The sequence below is a fragment of the Mixophyes fleayi genome, chromosome 2 (genome assembly GCF_038048845.1).
Source record: "Mixophyes fleayi isolate aMixFle1 chromosome 2, aMixFle1.hap1, whole genome shotgun sequence".
In the NCBI taxonomy this organism is placed as follows: domain Eukaryota; kingdom Metazoa; phylum Chordata; class Amphibia; order Anura; family Limnodynastidae; genus Mixophyes; species Mixophyes fleayi.
In genome coordinates, this window is record NC_134403.1 from 327,907,895 (window position 1) to 327,924,679 (window position 16,785).

General features: G+C 43.3%; 1 protein-coding gene across 1 annotated transcript in view; it reads left to right on the plus strand.

The window, feature by feature from the left end:
* BLTP2 (bridge-like lipid transfer protein family member 2) overlaps window positions 1-16,785 on the plus strand; it is a 73,709-nt gene that overhangs the window by 22,801 nt on the left and 34,123 nt on the right. The window contains exons 17-25 of the mRNA XM_075196812.1: window positions 1,069-1,260; window positions 3,177-3,379; window positions 3,457-3,575; window positions 3,884-4,104; window positions 13,023-13,213; window positions 13,299-13,398; window positions 14,421-14,602; window positions 15,384-15,678; window positions 15,868-16,025. Coding sequence (XP_075052913.1) covers window positions 1,069-1,260; window positions 3,177-3,379; window positions 3,457-3,575; window positions 3,884-4,104; window positions 13,023-13,213; window positions 13,299-13,398; window positions 14,421-14,602; window positions 15,384-15,678; window positions 15,868-16,025 — 1,661 coding nt within the window. The remainder of the gene's footprint in view (window positions 1-1,068; window positions 1,261-3,176; window positions 3,380-3,456; window positions 3,576-3,883; window positions 4,105-13,022; window positions 13,214-13,298; window positions 13,399-14,420; window positions 14,603-15,383; window positions 15,679-15,867; window positions 16,026-16,785) is intronic.

The following is a 16,785-nucleotide window of genomic DNA, read 5'->3' on the forward strand; positions in this document are numbered from 1 at the left end:
AACAGAAGGTCCCTACCATTACGCACCAATACCAAAATAGGACTTTTTATACTCTCGATTTAATCCCTTTCTCTGATCCCATTTGGCGGACACAGTTACTTCGCTTCTGCTCTTCTGCTATTTTGTCTTTGGTTGTTTTTCTCCCCTTCCTTGGGGCTGTAGAATTACACTGATGAACTAAAGGGGGGTTGCAGAGGGGAGGGGTCTGTCAACTAGTTAACTTAATGCTAAACATGCTAAGTGCCAACTCCCACGCTCCCCTCCTACAATCTATGGTAGTTTCCCCCAGATGGAATCAGAAAAAAGGATTTCTCGTGAGTATATAAACAAAATCCTATTTGACAAAAATCAAAAAATAGTTTAGTTTTTCTCATTTTCATTTTATTACATTATGTTTTGCTACACTTAACCTTTTGTATAATAAAGCAGTTTTGGTAGTTTAATGAAAGGGCAGCCTTAATACAGCTGTACTGTGATGGCGTCTATGTGGTGCACAGGGGCAATTGCAGGGGTGGTAAGTATACTAGTTAGCACACCCCTACGTATATTGTGGAGCGTCTAAGATCTTGCTTCCGTCATTAAAATAGTTGAGTGATCAATAAATTGTATTTCTTCAAAATGAAACTGTCAGTGTAAAAAATCAGTCTAAATGTCACTCAGTAGGTTAGGGGACACCACCAGAGGGCCTTTTAATTAGCCATAACATCAGTCACCGAAAATTAATGAGTCTAAATGGGACTTTTTACACTGACTTCAGAAATGTCAAAAATCAGACATTTCTAGGTGACAATTCTCTGATAAATGGCAAGGACATGTATGAAAATCAGATATAGGATACTTGAATGACAAATATGTTTGACACCAATGTTTAGATACTTTGTCTACCAGTAGACCTGGCTATGGGTTTAATTTGCTGTTCTGCATTTTTTGATTGAATCTGATTGATAGTTTATTTTTTTAGGCCTTTTTGTGTTTTTGCAAGAAAAATTTACTGCAATTTGTTACACAATAATATTATACTATTTTGTTAGAAGTGTTACCTTGAACTCTCATATCATTGGGTTTCAGTGCGAATCCGTGACTATCCTCGATATCTCTTTGAAATCCGGGACTGGCATCTTTCGGGGAGACTGCTTGGCGCTGAGCAGATCGGACAAGCCAGTGCACGCAGGAAACAAGTTGTCCATTTGGGGGCACCATGGGGGGATTCAACAGTAGAACGAAACATGCCACCTCTAAAATTCTTCCATGACTTTCACTGTGAGTAGCCAATATCTGCAGTTTCTAGTAAAAGACTATATTCTTTCCTGCAATACACACATTCATTTTACTGTGCATTATGCACATACATCTATCTTTTCCTCAACATTCTAGGGATATGTTAATGTATTTTAACACCTCTTTAGTTATTATACTGCTGTGTATAAAATGAAGCACACTTAGTTGGGAATATATATATTGTTGTATTTTTATCTGTATTAGAGTGGTTTTGAGATTTGAAAACATTGAGTATATATAGCACAAATTTCTGTGCCAGTTGGATAGATTGCACTTAACAGAATCAATATAGCGTCAATGAGCTATAATTCTTTGTTTCCTCCAAATGATGTAAAATAAAAATATCCCAGTTTTAATTTCCAAGTAAGTTTTTCTGCCGTGGCTCTTGTCATTTCGTTGTAGTGCTCTTTTAAAGCTCTGGTGCTGTGTTTGAAAGCCACTTACTCAGCCATCATCAGCAATCAGAGGAACACAGACTCGCTAATGAGGTTAAGTTCCATGGTTGTGGACAGGTTATTGCCTCCTCTTCTCCTTTAACCCTCTAGTTATCAGGAAGCACACATTTGTTTGTTTTTCTAGCATATGCACTGTAAAACCAACTTTAAAAACCTTATTGTTCTTTATGAGCAGTACATTTTCAACAATAGATTTTCTATACATTGTTAGAGATCTGTTGTGTGTGTGATTTTAATGTAAATATGTTTTGTGTGCTGGGTAAGACCAGTCATAGCACCTTACCTTCCTCCATTCTGAAAGCACACCTCATCATAAGAGGATATGTGGGAAATTAATTATTAATCTTTGTTGCTCCTCACATGCTGACATAACAATATATAACTTGTTGATGTTCACTGTTTACCTACTTTATTGTTAAACACTTACTTTAATCTTACTTTAATCGTACTAAACTTATGTCTGCGCTGAATGTGTGTAGTACATGGGCGGACCAATAAACCCCACAATTGAAATATCCATATATTAACTATTATGGTAAAATACATTGTTTAGTATTAACCTTATTTTCCATTGTAACCATGTTAAAAAATAAATTAACTCCCCGCTCCACTACTGCTAAAGATCCTTCCACTTATTTAGCACAATATTCTGATTTGGGTTTGATACATTTCAAAAAGCTGATTCTGCAGGCAGAGTTGATATGATATTGTTGTCCATGGATATAAAACTACTAATCCACATAGTACATTTCTACACATGAGCTTTGGGTTCTTGTTAATTATACAGGCGCAACTATAACTTACTTGTGCAACGCTGCTTCCACTTGAACCATTGTTTTAAATCTCTAGATGTCTGACTGAAGCTAGTGAATAAACTACATTCAGTGGGAGATTTGGAAACATCTGTAGTTTGTCAGCCTTGCCTTTCGTTAACAAGTACTAAAACTGTTGCTATGAAAAGACAGTGCCCGAGTCCTATAAGAAGGCTTCAGCTGCAACCAAGAGCCCAAAATAAGCCACAAAACCAGAGGCCGTTTTCAAATCTCCCACTGCGTGGCCAATATGATCATTTATTCACTGACTTCAGCCATCCAGCCAGTAGGCGCTTTGAAGCAGTATTGCTTCCACATAGACATGTGGAAGCAGTGCAGTGCTCATATACTTAACAAGTGTCCACTGTTTGCCTGTTAAGTTAGAAGGAGCTCCCTCCTAACATTGGCAGAGTGTGAGAGAGTATGATGAACGCATTTAGTTATGTATAAAAACTCCTACTATTTAATGTAATCTATTCAGTTTAGTAGTCCACAGCCTTTGATACATACTTATTATAACTAGTGGTTTTTACTTGCTCTTTAAATACCAGTTTATGATAAATTATACATTTGCAGTTGTTGTTCTTTGGGCTGGACTGTTTGTGAGATTGTTATACCATGTTGGTTGCAGCTGAGATTCAGCTATACACCATTGTGTGGGGACCATGCTGGGACCCAGCCTGGACCTTGGTGGGGCAGTATATTGACCTTCTTACCAAACCTTCCATGGATCCCAGCGCCCCGTTGCCATGGTGGGACAAGAGCAGACTGCTTCTTCATGGGTATTTCCGCATGGACATTGAACAGGCTAATCTACATCAGCTGGCTACGGAGGTAAAGATTTCAGCAAATGCAGTGTTGTCAGGTTAGTGACTCTGCAGTCCTACAGATCTGTTATCTATGTTTTTAAGGACCCATATAACACCACAGAGAACATGCACTGGGAATGGAACCATCTTAAATTTGCTTGGAATCCTGGACAATTCACTTTTAAAGGCGACTTGGATGTCAATGTACGCACAGCTTCCAAGTGAGTTGTGTAACTGAATTATTTCTGTGTCTGTCTTACTGACAAACCTTCTGTCTGAAGGTGGTATCACCAAGAATGATTTTGAACATAAGGTTTCTCTAGACTGTAAAATTTTTGGGTCTGGATTTGTGAAATACTGCTGTATTAAAACACAAATGTGAATTGAAAACAATGTTTCAATTGCAGCATGATTTTTCAAGCATGCAACAGTCATAAAAGACCAGCATGCCGAATATCAATGAAATTCTTATTGAACATGTAAAATATACACTATTGCTTGTTTATAACATGTTTTGCATATTCTGTAGGTATGATGACTGCTGCTTTCTTCACTTGCCCAACCTCTCTATGACCTTTGACCTGCAGTGGCTGTGCCACGGGAACCCACATGATCATCATAATGTAGCACTTCGCTCCCCTGACTTCCTCACAGAGTTCTCTTCCATCCAGCCTCATGACTCTTACCGTGCCTTTCGTTCAGAGAACATCATCCTCTCCATCAAAATGGATCTGTCCCATTCCCATGCTGGTGGGTGACAAATGTACCTCTGTTTATGCCCTGTTTGCATTGCGCCTGCGGGGATAAATTTAATTAACAAGAGTAAAGCCCAAGTGTGACGGGCTCCAGAGAATCATCCATTGTAGAGTGTGTGTTTGTGTGTGTGTTTGTGTGTGTGTTTGTGTGTGTGTTTGTGTGTGTGTGTGTGTGTGTGTGTGTGTGTATGGAGTGGGTGGTGCAGAAATATAATATCCTGTGTGTTGCACGTCAGTTAGTCTGTTACATACACATTGCTGTCTTTATTCTCTCCCGCTGATCCTCTTCCTAGTACTCCTGCACCATTCAATCCACTCTGGCCTGCCCCAACCAGGTGGCCTCCCTCTACAACCACACCATCACCACCACTCTTGACTCTGCTGCCCACGTCTCTTCTTTCTACCTTCCTCCCCAACCTTGTCCTTTCTGACACTGTACTTTCGTAGTTCCCCTCCTACCTCGCCAATCGTTCCTTCTCTGTTTCTATCTCTGGTCTGCCATACCCCCCCAATCCATCCTTCCTGGAGGACTCCCACAGGGTTCTGTCCTTGGCTCTCTGCTTTTTTTCTCTGTATACCCCCTCTCTGGGTGAACTAATCAGTTACTTCGGCCTCCAGTGCCACATCTATGCAGATGCCACTCAACTCTACCTCTCATCTCCTTATTTCTCCCTTTCCCTCCTCTCTCGGATGTCCAGTTGCCTCTCTGCCATCTCCTCCTGGATGTCCTTATGCTTCTCAAACTTAACATGGCCAAAACCAAACTCATTGTCTATCCTCCATCAAGAGTCTCCTCCCCTCCCAACCTCTCTCACTGTTAACACCACTATCTCCTCTGTTCTCCAACTTTGTTGTCTGGGTGTCATTCTTGACTACTTCCTTTCACATTCAATCTCTTGTGCAATCCTGCTCTTCCAGCACCGCAACATCGCCCATATCAGACCCTTCCTCTCCCAGGATGCCACCAAAACTCTTTTTCACTCGCTTATCATATCTCATCTCAACTACTGCAACCTTCTCCTTACTGGCCTCCCCCACTCCAGTCTTGCTTCAGTCTGTACTTAATGCTGCAGCTAGACTTATCTTCCTCTCTCGCTGCTCCACGTCTGCCTCCCCTCTCTGCCAAATCTTACACTGGCTCCCCTTCCCCTACAGAATCCTCTTCAAACTCTTCACCCTCACCTACAGGGCCCTCTCCAAATCCACTGCTCCCTAAATCTCCAATCTCATCTCCATACATAATTCCTCCCGGCCTCCCCTTGACTATCCGCTAGCCTGTGCTTCAAACGGTCATTGAAAACCCACCTGTTTAGAATAGCCTGCCAGTCCTCCACTCTTTCACCATGTAGTATACCTCACCCTCTTTCATCCTCCATCTATCCCACTCGTGATTCTTGCTCTCAAACCCCTTACACTGGCACACCCCCATGTGTCAACCATTTGTTTTTCCCCTTTCCCTTTAGATTGTAAGTTTTAGAGAGCAGGACCCTCTTCCCTCCTGTTCTCATGATCTATAACTTTTACTCACCAACTACGCTGCACACCTCCGCCTTGGGCTCACTTCCCAATTCCTCTACTCCTTCATTGTGTTTGCACCTCTTTCAGAGGCTCTAAACCTTTTAGTTGGGGCCACGCTAATGGGTACAGGTTTCTGCCTGCGCTGGATATACCCCTTGCACCCCAGTGCCTGTAGTTGTAGTGTTGTTTACAGTTTTGTACTGTTATAACATGTACTTGTTGTTTTCCCTTTGTAGGGCAATGCAGACCTTATGTGGCGCCCTTTAATTAAAGCTTAATAATAGTAAAACTATTATTAACAGCCTGATTTGAACCAAATCAATAGACACATTCAACTTTCTTATTGGTGTGTAGGGAAAAAACACTTAACATAAATCAGGGTTCTACACTCTAGAAACACCATTGAAGTGAAAGGTAAATCTCTGCAAAAATATTTACAGTTTCTAAACTTTTGGTTTTTAACAACCTATTTGTAGGTAGCAATATAATCTATTAATACAATCTAAAATAATTTGTGGGTAATAACCAGTTACTACATCATGATGTATATGTATACCCTGTGTGGCTGGGTCCTCCGAGTTCCGGCTGCACCTATCTTAACCCTCCCGGCGCCGAAGTCCATTTTAATACAGCTCTCTGATCCCTCACTGGAAGGCATGAGGTGCCAGGCTAGTGGCAGCCTTCCAGCAATGGAGGTGGGGTGTGTGACCTGGCATAAAGGGTTGTACAGTGTAGCTAGGAAGGTAGATGGGGATAGACCAGTTCGGGAAAAAGTTCAACTGGTGGTATCACGGGACTTTCGCGCGCAACCTATGTCAGTTGCCCATGAAATCCCTATGGCAGGACACCAGGGAAGAGACCAAACACTGAAGCGCCTGACACGGAACTTTTTCTGGCTGGGAATGTCGGATGACGTGCGGGCCTACTGTAAGTCCTGTGATGTGTCAGCGCCTCGGGTGCCCCAGTGCCTGTGCCTGTGCTCCCCTCGAGGGGCTGTGGTGGACATAGTAGGTCCCCTGCCTGTGCCCATTAGATCGGAGAAGAGATACAGTCTCACAGTGGTGGACTACGCTACCCGGTATCCAGAGACTGTAGCTATGTCCTCCATAACTGCAGAAAAGGTAGCAAACGCGCTGCTAGGAGTATGTAGCCGAGTAGGGTTCCCTAGTGAGATCCTAACTGATCAAGGGACACAGTTCATGAGTGAATTGGTCCAGTGTCTCTGGGCAAAGTGCGGGGTGCAACAACTCCGTACTGCCCCCTACCACCATCCCCAGACTAACGGACTGTGCGAGCGGTTCAATGACACTCTGAAGCACATGCTACGGGCATTTGTAACTTCGGAGGGAGGGGGTGACTGGGAACGCTACCTGCCTCCACTCCTGTTTGCTTATCGAGAGGTGCCGCAGAAGTCTACCGGTTTCTCCCCCTTTGAACTACTATATGGCTGCAGAGTCCGTGGACCACTTGACCTGTTCCAGGAGTTTTGAGAAGGGGTGCTACCAACCCAGGATGTCTCTGTGGTGGAGTATGTGCTGAAGCTCAGAGATCGGTTAGAGAATCTCATGGGACTCACGCAGGCTAACCTAGCGGAAGCCTTGGTATGATAATGGCGCGCGCGTACCAGTGTGTTTGAGGTAGGGCAGAAGGTCTATGTTCAGATGTCCATGCGCCAGAACAAGCTCCAGACTGCCTGGACTGGACCGTACCAAGTCTCAAAACGCCTGTGTGACATCACTTACGTGGTGTCATTTGCTAGCGACAGTAGGTGGCAGCGGACCTACCACATAAATATATTTAAGGCATACCATGAGCGTGTGGAGGCGGTAACGTCGTTTTGTTGCTTACCGACTGAGGAACCAGGAAGTGACCCACTACCTGACCTCCTCACGGATGCCAGAAGTGAAGGTGCTGTGATGAACCGTTGAGTGCCCGTCGGAGGGAGCAGCTTGAGGCAGTGTTGTGGCCCTTTACGACTCGGTTCAGTAGGAAACCCGGTCGGACTATCTTGGCGATGCACAATGTGGACACTGGTGAGCAGCGGCCAGTTAGGCAATCCGCTTATTGGGTCTCGCCAGAGGCCAAGGAAAATATATATACAAGAAAGTACAGGAGATGCTTGAGCTAGGGGTTATCCAGCCATCGCATAGTCCATGGGTGTCCTCCGTTGTATTGGTTCCCAAGAAGGGCAAGACATCGTGATTTTGCGTAGACTACCGCCGATTGAACGAGGTGACGGTGTCTGATGCCTATCCCCTGTCCCGAATTGATGCTCTGTTAGACGAGTTGGTTGGAGCAAAGTATATTTTCACCTTTAACTTAAGCAAGGGGTATTGGCAGATAACTCTGACCTCCGAGGCTCAGGAATGGTCGGCATACATCACCCCATTTGACCTGTTCGAGTTTAAGTCCATGCCATTTGGGATGAAGAATGCGCCAGCCACCTTCCAGCTTCAGTGGCTGCCGGAGGGACTTAAAAACCAGCCTCCTGGAAGCAAATAGGTCCAGGAGGTGCAGCGCCTCCTGGGGGTCCAAGTCCCTAGTTAGAGCTCAAATAGCTTCAACTAGCGACAGGGCAGGGACTGTTGCCCCGGGTTCTGGCTGCTCTCTCCTGGTACTATTTTCGGCCAGGGAGCAGAGCCAGACCCCGGAGCAGGGACCCTGGAAGTCAGTTTGGGCAGGAGGTTTAAAAGATAAATCGCTCGCCCCAGACAGACAGACACCAGGGGAGGAGAGTGGGCTGAGTCCCCCTCTCCCTGACAGCTCATGGACAGGGGTGGAAGTATACTCTCCCCTGCCACTAGCAGCAATGTTAAAGGTGTTAAACCTCTCTGGGTTGATTCACGTGCAGGCTGCATGAATCGGCCCAGATTTGTTAAAGGGACAGGAGGACGGATTACCTCCTGCTAAGACAAATCTCAAAATGTGTATAAAAACAGGACTGTTCTGTATTAAAAGTTGTTCTTCTTGGCTCAACTGACCTGATCACTGGTACCTTTTAACTAGTGTAAGATCAAATAAACATCACTTGCTTCAAAGACATGCTTGGAAACTTCTCTGTGCTGATTCCTGTGACAAACAGATTAGACCGAACTCTAATCTGTTCCCGGCTGTTCTGTGGTTTGGACCCAGCACCTTGTACCTTCGCTCTCCCCACTATCCAGCAACTCTGGGCAGTGTGATAGGCCAGGGGGATCCATCTACAGCAACCCTGATCCATAGGAAAAGGTCAGGGGTACCAGCCCAGGTACACCCGCAGCGTCAGTTACCCAGAAGAAACCGGATTCTGGATGCTGGTAAGGAGTCCAGTGGTGGCAGCATTGTAAGCCCCTCCTAATGCGGCAGGAGAGCTCACTTGGGTAATGAAAGGGAACGGTGGCAAAGTAAGCCCAGTCGGTTCCCAGCAGCAACAGACAGGGTGGCATAGGCGGTCCATCCTGTCACTGCAGGTCTGACCATCAGAGCAGACAAGTGCCAAATAGGGATGTCAGAGGTGCAGTACCTGGATCATCACCATCATCGTGTGGTGGGAGGTAGCAGGGCCATCTTTTCCATTGGGCACGATGGGCAGGTGCCCGGGGGCCCCATAGACAGGGCTCTTAAGTAAAATAAATAATCCTGCAAATATATCTCTATCTATGTGTGTGTGTGTGTGTGTGTATGTATATGTATGTGTATGTGTATGTGTGTGTGTATATATATATATATATATATATATATATATGACACATATATAGAGGTAGGGGCCCTGCTGCACTGCTTTGCCCGGGGGCCCATAATGTTGTTAAGGTGGCCCTGGGAGGTAGGGTTAAGCTAGAACCAGCTAAGGTAGAGGCAGTCCGAGAGACAGGTACTGGCCTTTTTTGGGACCTCTGACTACTACAGATGTTTCGTGCCAGACTTTAGCACTGTAGCGAAGCCCCTGACAGGTATCGCTAACCAGAAACTCCCCAAGTAGTTGACTGGACACCCGCTTGTGAGCTGGCATTTCAGTCATTAAAGGAAGCCCTGGTACGTGCTCCAGTACTGTGGGCGCCCAGTTATGACATGGACTTTATTGTGCAAACTGACGTGTCACAGTATGGACTGGGAGCAGTACTGAGCCAGGTGGGTCCAGATGGGCATGAGCACCCTGTGGCCTATTTGAGCAATAAACTGCTAAACCAGGAGGTGGGGTATGCCACAATTGAGAAGGAGTGTTTGGCCTTTGTTTGGGCAGTGAAAAAACTTTAACCTTATTTGTATGGATGACATTTTACTGTGGTGACTGACTGATCATAATCCTTTAAAGTGGCTACAACACACCTTGGGAAAATGGCAGATTGTTGTGCTGGGAGGCGGATTAAGTCCAAGAAGAGTCTTTGGCTTTCTCTGGTGGCGATTTAGTCATCCCAGAGCTGGAGAAGATCTTTAGCCAGGAAACAAGAAAATTTTCTGACAGAATGGATCATTTTCAAAGGCACACAACTCTCACATTTGGTCCTTTTGGTGCTGCTGGAAGATTAAAGTCTTCAGGTGCTAAGAAAGCAGTCCTCTCCCCCTTAAGGAAGAGCAACATAGTGGAAAGTAAGCCTACTCTGCCAAAAAGACAGGGGCGAAGCCTTTTGCCAGTTTGTCATCAGTACATGCATTCAGCTTACCCAATTGCTTTGGTGTAGACATGTCTGCTTCTCTGTTGGGATCAGAGATTCAACTCCACTTCAGAATCCTGGGTGTGTGGCATCATGTATTGAGGATATATCGTAGATCTTCTCCGAACACCACCCAGATGTTTCTTTGCTATCGGCCTGCCTATGGACAGGGTAAAGTATCAGATTCTGTGTGTGGCATTTCAAACCTTGCTCATGGCTGGGGTGATCAACACAGTGCTAGCAGATTAGAGGGGGCTGGGGTTCTATTCCAACATGTTTTTGGTCTGAAAACCAAATTGTTCCTTTCAGACAATATTGGACCTCCAAAACCCTTAACCTTTTTGTTTCAGTGGACAAGTTCAAAATGGAGTAGTTTAGATTTGTCATCAACAGCACGGAATGGGATGAGTTCATGGTGTCCATGGACTTCAGGGATGCTTACTTGCATGCCCCAATTCATCTCAGATTTGTGACCTGGTCCCACCTTTCTAGTTTCAGGACCTCCCCCCTTTGTCAATGGCCCTTTGGGCATTAACAAAGATTATGATGGTCATGGCTGTGCTATTGAGGTCCAGGAAGATAAAGATTATTCCTTATCTGGAGGATCTCTTGATCAAGGTGGAGAATTTGGCTCAGTTTCATCTACATACACAACAGATCTATCTGGATGTGTTGCTCACTGTTTTGGTGGCTTAGGATACACCACTTCAACGGGGATTTTACCTATGCAATATTCACCTCGACAATTGTGACAGCAGTTACTAGTCTTCATGGCTGAGGGGATAGTTGTTCTTCATTACCGTTTTCAGATTATGTGTCCCAGGTGAAGTCTAAGCCTCCTATCAACATTCTAGCGTTAAGGGTGTTAAACTCTCTAGTTCAGTGACAACATCTCTTGCGGCACATAAGCGATCAGTCAGACAACTCCACTGTGGCAGAGAGAACAACATTTTCCAGCAGTGTTCATACACTAATGCTGGAAAACTGATAGGTGATTATCTCATCAGGGCACATCCTGCATCCAGGAGCATGGTATCTCAATCATAACATCTTTCAGCAGTTTGTGGATAGATGAGGTCAGCCAGACATCGACATAATGGCGTCTTTGATCAAAGACTAAGGATCCACAGGCCATTCTTGTAGACGCCTTAATGGTTTCATGGAATTTTCATTTAATTTAACAGTTTCCCCAGTGGAACCTGCCGTGCATTCTGAAAAGGCTAAAAAATAAAAAGGTTTGTGTGCTATTTGTGGCACTGGAATGACCAAGGTGGTCATGGTATACTGTCATTCTCAAGATGTCAGTGGGCCCTCCATGGCGCCTTGCTCCAAGGAAGGATCTGCTAATCCAAGGATCGTTTTACCCTCCGATCTTAGCATAACTAGCTTTAACAGTGTAGCAGTTGAAGCCATGATTCTTAAGAAGAAGGGTCTTTCTGAAAAGGTGATTGAAACCAAGCTCAAGACCAGAAAACCTTTTTCAAAAAGAAAAAAAATGTGGGTTCTTGAAAGACTTATGTTTCTTGGTTTGAGATTAAGAAGTTCCCAACTTTTTACCAGTTTACCTGTTTCCTGAAGTTCCTACAGGATGTTTTGGATAACAATTTGAAACTGAGTCAAGGTCCAGATTTCTGCACTCTATTTTCTGTCAAAAGAGACTAGCCCTCTTACAGGAGGTGCAGACTTTTTTGCAGGGGTTTATGCTTTGGAGACCACCATTCAGTCGTTCTTTAGCCCCTTGGGACTTGAATATAGTGTTGAAGGTATATCAACAGGCTCCTTTTTAAACTAAAGGATTCAATGGAGCTCAAGTTTCTCACATGGAAGAAGTGTTTTTCTTCTAGCCATTTTAATTGCATGAAGGGTGTCTGAATTGGGAGGCTTAGTCTTAAAGATCTCCCTATCTGTTCATGAGGTTAGGGCCGTTGTTTTTAACGGAACCATCCTTTTCAAATTAGATTTATAAAGAGCCACTGTCTTAATGGAGACTCTCTATCCGCACCATGCAGTGTGTCCCAAAGGATTCGTAGAAAAGGATGTAACGCAAGTATAAAAGTCCTGTTTTTCTGTCTTTTTCATGTTCCTGTTATGGAATTTTCAGTTACTGATCTTCAATTCCCTGAATTAAAATGAAAACAAAAACAAAACCCAAGTGTCAGTAATTCATGACCTGTATGAATAATATACTTCCTGCTAAAGTACACAGTTTTGTTTTCCAGGAAATATTCATAGTCGTAAAATTAGAAATATTTAATTCATCCCAAATAAATTATGAACTCTCCTTTTTACTTTTTGGTAGACTGCAAAAAATAAATAAGTTCCGGTGAGGGCGATTTACAGGGAAAATATGAAACTGGTTTTGTTATCATTGGTCAAAACACATCTAGTTCTGAAGCTGTTAAACTTCAGATTCTATTTTAATTGTGTAGTCTTCAAAGAAGAACTGCACCCAAATCAGAAGATGTAATACTATATGTAGTTATGCAAAGGATAAATCCAGATAATTGGGTATTGCCTTCACTCTGCCTGCCATAAAGCATTATTTGGCCCCTGCAGGCTTGGGATCTGGCATATCGGATGATCGCAGGTAAACAATACTTTCACCTTTTTAATATATTAAAGTTTATCTAAATTTTCAGTATTGGTGGCGTTCTTTAAATTTTTCTGGCATAAAAACACTAGCTCACTTTTGATTTGTAAGGCAGTGCCTCTGCTTTCATTACCAAACTATGACTGAGAAGCATGCACTTTGTTCTTTGTTCAGAAGTCTGCCAGCCTCGCATCTTGCTGTACAGCAGCACCTTACGCTGGATGCAAAATTTCTGGGCAACATGGAGTAGTGTAACTCGCCCCATCTGCCGTGGGAAGCTCTTTAACAACCTGAAACCAGGAAAGAAGAAGCTAGGCCAACATTACAAGCAGCTGTCATACACCGCCTTGTTTCCACAGCTACAGGTGAGCGAGCTCTCTGGATTTACTGTCTTCTTACAGCAAGCCTGTATATGGGTGATAGCAGCTCTATCCACTTTTCTCTCTGCAGATACACTACTGGGCATCTTTTGCTCAGCAGCGAGGGATTCAGGTGGAGTGCAGCCAGGGAGAAATCTTTACTCGTGGAGTGCAGAGACTCATCCCACAAGGTAATAACCAGGAAGAGGGTCTATGAGATGTTTTCTAATGGGTATAATGAATTTGGTGAATATATTTTCTGATTATTTTTAGAGAAAATGAGCAACTAAAGCGGCAGTTTTATACACTAACTAAAGCATTTCTCAGCGCAATAATTTTAATCAACTGTGTAATATATGTATGTAGTTAGACCCATGTGTGCCCATGATTTGTCATTACTTGTGTGTATGGCTATGTGACATGCACAGTGTGGGTTACTAATGTAGTTGCCTTAACATATCATTTTAAAACCTCTAAAATTCTGGTGCATTTTATCTGGTGTATCCCATGGTCTTCAAAATACAATATGTTCACCTGTTGAGAGGTTTCACACCCTAACTTTGAAATTTTTGGGGGGAAGAAAAGTAAATTTGATTTGTTCTGCTGGGTGTAATTCCGATACTATTGTCAAACAAAATAAAGACAAAATGTGATTATCACCTTTAATTACTTTGTTTTGTGAATGTCTTGTCTAACTTTGATTTGAATCTAAGCTACAATTGTGTCATTTATTTTTGTGTGTGATATTGTTACAAAAGACTATGAGATATTTGTATAATGTAATGATAACATGTAATCATGTAGATTCCTCCTGCTGACTGTTCTTTAGCTTTCACCTTTAGTTAGAGCTCTACAGTTCAGTGTCTCTAAATATGTTATTGGTTAATAGACATCTTTGACACTTCATTTGCTTGATGCAGCGGTGCATCTCGATCGTTTTGTTAAGGGGGGCGGGGGGGGGATTTAGTACACCGTCCCCTTTTTTGACAGCCACACAATACATTCATGTGCCTATTGGCAGAGGCCAGGCAGCGTATGCTGCCCTGCCACTCTCTGTCGACAGGCACGTGAATGTATTGTGCGGCTGTAAAAAGGGGACGGGCACTCACTAGCACGCACCTGCTAGGAGGGAGAGGGGCGATCGCACCCCATCTGCATCCAACGGTGGTTTGATGTAAAACCTTTTTTGCATATTCCCCTTTCTTTCTCTCAGCTGGCACAGTGATGCGTCGCCTCATCTCAGAATGGAGTGTACCACAGATGACCAGCAAATTAAACTTGGTAACTGTGCACCTCGTGGCCTCTGCCTGTGACGAGAATGCAGACCACCAGATTGACAATCTTGTGCAGAAAACCCATCTGCTCAGCCTATCCTCACTGAGCTACGACAGACAGGTAAGGAAAAGTTACAGAACATTGTTGATTTATTATCGGAGACCTTATGTGCCACAATATTATGATTTGTTCTGTTTACCTCAAGAGATTGACTCACTCTATCTTTGATTAAAGCAGCATAATGCGCATAACATAGTCACTTGTCTAGTAATGTATAACTTAAAGGGGTTATCCATTTTCGGGCAATCCACCCCCCTCTCTGGAGAACGAAACTCCCATTGTGATCCAATGCAGGCAGCTAAATTCTAGCGCTTAAGAGGAGGAAATTAATATAGCTTCAGAGCATTGTGGTCAATGCAATTCAGTCTTCCAGTAATGAAAGTGTGGAGTGAATTCAGCATCTGATGATGATGTACATTCATATTCAATTAAGTGCTATATTCTCTTCCTGTTTCTCTACCTGGCCATATCAGTTACATGACATTTACCAGTCTATGAAAGCTACATTCTTTGCCTCTCCAATAGCGCCAGCTGGCCGCTGGCATCAGGTTATGGTTGAGATCCTTCCCCTAATTGCTATTTGTTTTCCAGTTCACATTACAGAATGTATCTTCGCCGCACCTTTGTCTCCCATTAAATTGCTAGAATTTCATCTTCGGTTTCTTTAATCTCAGACACAGTGCAAAAAAACCACATGCGTAACCCTATATACATGGATCACTACATATAGCCAAGAATTTAATTTAAACATTATGTATTACTGGTAAATTGTGCACTTGTATGTTCACATTTATTTTATCCTAACTTATGTCTTCTCTTTCTGATGACGGCTGATTCACAGGAATTATCTGCCACTGGTGAGGAAAACGCTATCTACACCCACCGCCTGCATTTGGTTGATCTCCGAGCATCTTGGACAACTCTTAACAGAGACATAGCATTTGGGCTGTATGATGGTTACAAGAAAGCAGCTGTGCTGAAACGCAATCTTTCTACGGAGGCCTTAAAAGGACTAAAAATTGATACGCAGTTACAGGCAAAGAAGCTGAAGCGTGGCTCCGTGCGCGGCTTCCCTCCTCCCAAAAAAGTTACAGCACCTGTGGTTACTGGACGGGCTGAGAGATCTCCATCAGGAGGTGTGAGAAACTGCAATTGTCCCCCCAACTACTAATGCATTTCTATACGTTTTTTTGGCATCTCATTGATATCTGCCATAGCAACTATCTCCTAGTGTCTTTTGTAGTGTAGAAAACGCTTTTATTGCAGCTCAATATCTCCTATAACTCACTGCCTGTTTATTTTGTCTACCCTACTTTCTCTTGTAGGGGCAGACATGCTGCAGAAGCTGATTGAGGAGACGGATAAATTTGTGGTCTTCACAGAAGAGGAGTCGGGCGTGAGCGAGCAGTTGTGTGGCAAAGCTGCCTGTCAAGACAAAGACATCTATAACCACAACTGGCTCATTGAGCTTGTAAACTGCCAGGTAACCAGTGGCGGTGGTGTAAACTAAGTACTGGGCAGTTGAAAGATGAGGAAATAAGTTTGAGGTTTTGAGCAATGAGCCAAGAAGAATGAGCAGCGGGCCATGGCTGGTTATAGAACTGTAGGGAGCTTTTAGTAGTAGTAGGGAACAGATGGTCTTAAAAAAACAGTGTGGCCAGTAAGTGATATATGGGTACTATAAGAGAGGGGGTGTTTGTGTCTGTTAATCACATGGAAGAAACAAGGAATTTCCTTGAATACCCTTGAGAAGTAAATGAAATAAAGATGTTAAAGGGGTAATGGGTAGGTTTTAAAACTACAGCAAATGACAGACTGGTAGCTGATAAATGTGTGATGGCTGTCAGACAGTAATCACAACTTCAATTTAGCAATAATATGCCGTTGCCAATATCAATATAGTAATATGTGCTAGAAAATGTGTGGCGGGGGAACAGAAAAAGATTATTCTAGTATATGGGGCACACCAAAGACATTTATTCTATCCAACAGTAGCACATTGCTTCTGGAGTTGGAATATCAGGTCCTTTTAGGCAGCTTAACAAGGTGCCCACTGATGGACATAACCCCATGAAAAACCAATTAAAGCGCTAAATGTGAAATATTAAAATCGTTTCAAATATTAGGGCATTATGCTTTTTCTTGTGCCTCACCAGTGCAAGTTGCTCATTTATTAATTTTGTTTTCCAAGATATATATACTTGTTTTATTTTAATTTGACCCTCAACGATGCATGTTACTCT